The 5134-nt window shown below is 28.7% G+C and overlaps 1 protein-coding gene across 1 annotated transcript; it reads left to right on the plus strand.

Moving 5' to 3' along the window:
- The first annotated feature begins 2631 nt into the window (after window positions 1-2631).
- Window positions 2632-4478, plus strand: LOC108481272 (transcription factor MYB36-like). Its single transcript, XM_017784431.2, has 3 exons — window positions 2632-3017; window positions 3419-3548; window positions 3638-4478. The coding sequence occupies exons 1-3, from the start codon at window positions 2882-2884 to the stop codon at window positions 4221-4223; spliced, it is 852 nt and encodes a 283-aa protein (XP_017639920.1). The 5' UTR covers window positions 2632-2881; the 3' UTR covers window positions 4224-4478.
- The last annotated feature ends 656 nt before the right edge of the window (window positions 4479-5134 follow it).

A 5134-nucleotide genomic window follows, 5' to 3' on the forward strand; every position in this document is an offset into this window, starting at 1 on the left:
ATATTAAAATTTCAATCCTCATCCATTTGTTAATTAGTTAAATTCTACTATTTCCAAAATCTTATATGACAAACATATTATTGCATCGGCAACAATATATCATTTTGCTATTTCCACATAATAATCACAAAAAGTCACACAATTTTAGTTAATAAATTTAGTGACTACTAGATTAAAATTTTAAAATTCGAAAAATATAAGAACTAAACTTGATCAAATTGGAGTACAGGACTAGCAACAAAATTTGATCCATGTATTTAACTTATTGTTTGAGTCAAGATTGAAATTACGAAATAAAAAAGAGAGTATATGGACTAAAACTAACCCATTTATGTGCAATGACTAAAAATGTAACTTATGCATTGTATAAAGAAGTTCATGTCACCATTTTAACCACAACAACAAATGTTATCATTAAACTAGATTTACTAATAATATTATAAAAGCAAAAGAATGAAAAAAATTGAATCTCAAAATTCAACCTAATAAAGAGGCTAAAAGAAGAAATAGACCAAAAATATTACTTTGCTCTCTAGAAATTGAAATTAAATAATAAAATCCTAGGTAGCTACTATAAAGTTTGCCACACCTACATATTTTTGCTATAAAGTTCCCATAAAACCCTCACCATGAATTGGGAATATACCTTTTCTAATTTTATTGGAGAAGTGGTAAATGTAAGTCCAACGTAATTATTAGGCTTAATTTGAGTAAAACCCTCATTGGGTCGATTTCTTTTCTACTAAAAATTAACCTATATTTTAAACATTAGGGTAAATTTCTCTTTTTTACTTTAGGGTTGGAATCAACGGCGGTTTTTCTTTTATCCAACTAATCAAAGATATATTATTGGTAAATTTCCCATGAGACCTGGTCATGGATCGAGTCATTCATCTAAGTCTAGAGGCTCGTTTGAAAAGTGAGAGATTTTGAGTAAAAATATAGACCTAAAAAATGGGCTTGGACAAAAAGTAAGGCTCATTTTCTAAACAGGTCAGTCCTTAGGTAGAACTTTTTTGGCCCGAGCCTGGGCCGAATCACATGCCTATACTTTTTTTTTATATTTTCAATTTATTGTGAAATATTTATTTTAATATTATTAGTGTATTTGATGTATTATATTTTTAAAATTTATTTTTATATAAATATAATCTAAAAAATTATTACGATCGAGTCGTGTTTGGATTTAACATTTTTAACATGGACCAAACTTAAGCAAAATTTTAAGCCTATTTTTCAGACTAGATCGAGCCCAGACCTAGAACGCAAGCATAAAATTCTACATCGGCAAAAGTAATTAAGGTCAAAAAATTTAATTAGAAGGGTAATTGAGCTATAAGATTATAATTAGTGACTTTGAACATGATTAACTTAGACATCATTACTAGATAAAAATTGTAGATTCATGTACTCATTATTTTATATAAAATTTTACCTATATCAATAATTTGTTTTATATTTTTTTACAAGTTTGTATTATGTTTATGTTATTTTCCATGTTTCAATTATTGTATAATATTTAAGTTATTTTTGTGTATTTAAAATATTATAATTTTGTATAACAATTTTTATACATTATAATTCTATAATTAGAGGATTATAAATTTATATATACATTTATATTTTGATTAATATAGATTTTGACAAGTTTCATATATATTATTATATTTGAATTATTTCAATTTTTCATTATATTTCATATATATATATATAATTTTTCAAATTATTTTTCATATTTTAGTATAATGAGTTTAGGCTGAGTTGAATATTAATTTTAATTAGGGATGGCTATATTATATTAATTTTATAAGATTAAATAGAATACATATTATAAATTTTATTAAAAATAAAATATTTAATTTTTTAGGAAAAACATAATTAAAATGTTATAAAGCTTTATAAAATGTTCAAAACATTCTAATTAAAATATATAAAATTAATTATAAAATTAAAAGAATAATATTTCAATAAACCTTTCGAGATGGAGTGGTGCGTGATTCATCTAAACCTAATCCTAACCCCAATTTAATTAACTAAAAATCAGTCCGTCCAATTTGAATTACTTTGTCCCCAAACCCTAACTTTAATTGGAGAAAAAAAAAGGTTACTAATAAATGAATCAGATCAAAACAGTCAACATAAGTGAACGTTGACTGGATCCTACGATCTTAACAGACAAGAAAGATGCAGAGAAGAAGAGGAAAAAAAAAAAAAGTTTAAAATCCGCCTATAGTCCTTGTACTTCTAAAAAATTAGAAATTTAGTTATTGTATTTGTACTTTTAAGAATTTAATTTCTCTATTTTTTCAGATTTTAAATTTTAAATTCAACTATTAACACTACTAAATTTGTTGTTATGATATTTTAAAATAAAAACTCATTTAATAGAATACAAAAACAATTGAACTTTAAATTTTAAAATATAAAAATTAAGGAACTAAATTTTATGAAATAAATGTACAGGGACTTATGATAATTTTAACCAAAAACCACAAAGTAAAAAAAATAATAGTAAAATTTTTATTCTCCAAATGGTTTTAAATATTTTAATAATTCATTATTATTTTATTAATGGATTAAATGTTTGGAAATAAAATTCCAAAGAAAATAGTCATACAAAGTCAAGTGGTATGCAAAGGAAAATAGGGAGGGGGAGGCAGCCACCAATATTATAAACCCCAAATTCACCATAAGAGGTGCCCACTGTCTCTTTTGAAACCCCCCCTTTGCGTGTCTCAATTCTCCTCTCTCTCTTTCTTTCTTTCTTTCCCTCTCAGTCTCTCTCTGAGTGTTTAATTTATTCTGTCTTTGGCCTGTCTTTTTTTTTGTTTGTTTGTTTTTTAAGGTCACACAGTAGTGGTAGTGAAGGAGCTAAGTAGGCATGGGGAGAGCTCCATGCTGTGACAAAGCTAACGTGAAGAGAGGCCCTTGGTCTCCTGAAGAAGACGCCACCCTCAAAAACTATGTTCAGAGCCATGGCACAGGTGGTAACTGGATCGCTTTGCCCCTTAAAGCTGGTATATCCATCAAACCCATTTCACCCAAATGAGGGTTTAAAAAGACTGTTTCATCGTTTTATTTACAATTTTTTGACTGTTAATAATTACCGTACTTTTTCTCCTGCAAGAAATTTAAAAAAAAAAAAGGGACTGGCCACTGTGTTTTGTCTCCTTGTTGCATGATCTTTGTTCAAAGTACTGTTTTCATGTCTGGGTATTTTATTCCTTTTTAGTCTCAGGTTCTATCCTGGTTTAACTTTTTTGATCATCAAAGAGAGAAAACAGTAAAAGATATGTAAAATTTGTTTTAATTGAAGCAGGCAGCTTCAACTCTTGGTTTTCACGTTTGTCTGTAAGAAAAACGTTGAAATGTTTTTTTTTTTTTTTGGTTCTTGTTTGTCTTTGTCATTCTTTTATAGGCCTTAAGAGATGTGGCAAGAGTTGCCGATTACGATGGCTTAATTATCTCAGACCAGACATCAAACATGGAGGTTTTACCGAAGAGGAAGACAACATTATATGCTCTCTTTATAGTCAAATGGGAAGCAGGCAAGTTCGTTTTTGTCTTAAAGTTTCTTGTTAGCTTATTCAAATGTCGGCATTTTTTTATAATTTAAGACATTTATGATTCTTGTTAGGTGGTCTTTGATAGCTTCTCAACTCCCTGGAAGAACCGACAATGATGTGAAAAACTATTGGAACACTAAGTTAAAGAAGAAGCTACTTGCAGGGAAATCAAGCTTTAATGTGGACAACAGTGGCGGATTATTAAATGCTAACAACAACAATATCCCAACTCAACCACTGCCTTACAATCTTGATTACTCAACCACTTCACTGCCGATTTTATCTGATGTTAGCTATGGATTCTCTGTCAGTAATAGTAGTACTTCACAAAACATGGGTTTAGACCCAGTCATGCAGTTTTCAACTCCAGACACGATCACCAATCTGTCACAATCAGGTCCGAATTTGGACAACAGTCACAACAACATCGTTGTTGTCTCCTCCTCTCAAGAAGGATCCGCCTTGTCGGATTCTACTGGTAATGGATATGGTGAAGATACGGGGAGTATTATTTTGATGGATGATCAACAGTTCAGCTATGAGTTCCCTTATGAATTCGTCAATGGCGTCCTTGCAGGTCCAAGCTTTGAGTTCTCCCATGGTGATTTAAAGACTAGCCAAGGACTGAATCAAAGTGTTGCTACTAACCCTTATTGAGCCACAAAATTAAATGCTTGCCGCCTACAACAAAAGATCAAAAGCCATGTGAAAAGGAGAGGAGATGATTGGATACAATATATATGTTTATATATTTTTTTAAGAATTTTCTTTCCACATGCTTTATTATTAGATGATGATTTGGAAGATTAGGTTTTGTGTAGATAAGCAAAAATGATTATATTAACCTATGTCTGATTCAAAGTCAAGTCATTGTAGCTTTAATTTAATCTCAGATGTTGATTTTATAGCTAACTTTCTTTCTTCTCTTAACCATACCCTTTCAACTTTCTAAACTTAATCCCATTGCTAGATTATTCCTACCTATACATATACATATATATTAAAAATTCACATAAAATTAATTGATTCTTTGATTACACTTATAAATTTAATAGTTTATTTGATTGATATTTAGTTTCACCAAATAAATATATATATATATATATATATAAAAGATGAAATTGAATTATAATTTTTTAAATATTAAAATGTAATTTTATCAATTTTTTTCCACCAACAATTATCTTCTCTTAATATTCTAAGGAACCAAGGAGACTGATGTTCATCCTTCACCTACATATAGGACTATTATGGTGGAGTTAAAATTTTCACAAATAACATTAAGAAATTGTCATGTGTTCTTATAGTATAATCACGGTGACGCTAGCCTCACCCCATCCCTTCTCTCTAGAAAAGAGTAAAATAGAAATTAGTTCATTTTGGAAATTATAAAATTATAATAGTAACACAATAAAATTACATATTGAATATCCAAAAATTTATAATTTAATTTTGATTCTCACAAAAATTATTTTGGCATCACTCCTGAGTATACAGATAAATGACAGCTTTCTAATCCAATTTATGAAGTTTCTTAACTTCATTGACGATAGATAAGATAATTATTT

The sequence above is a fragment of the Gossypium arboreum genome, chromosome 7, assembly GCF_025698485.1.
Source record: "Gossypium arboreum isolate Shixiya-1 chromosome 7, ASM2569848v2, whole genome shotgun sequence".
Classification (NCBI taxonomy): domain Eukaryota; kingdom Viridiplantae; phylum Streptophyta; class Magnoliopsida; order Malvales; family Malvaceae; genus Gossypium; species Gossypium arboreum.

What these genes read in the sequence shown, in the direction of transcription:
- LOC108481272 (XM_017784431.2), top strand. Translation starts at nt 2,882, where the DNA reads ATGGGGAGAGCTCCATGCTGTGACAAAGCTAACGTGAAGAGAGGCCCT. An exon ending in CGCTTTGCCCCTTAAAGCTG is followed by an intron (nt 3,018 to 3,418) that starts GTATATCCATCA and finishes ATTCTTTTATAG; the next exon opens with GCCTTAAGAGATGTGGCAAG. An exon ending in TATAGTCAAATGGGAAGCAG is followed by an intron (nt 3,549 to 3,637) that starts GCAAGTTCGTTT and finishes GATTCTTGTTAG; the next exon opens with GTGGTCTTTGATAGCTTCTC.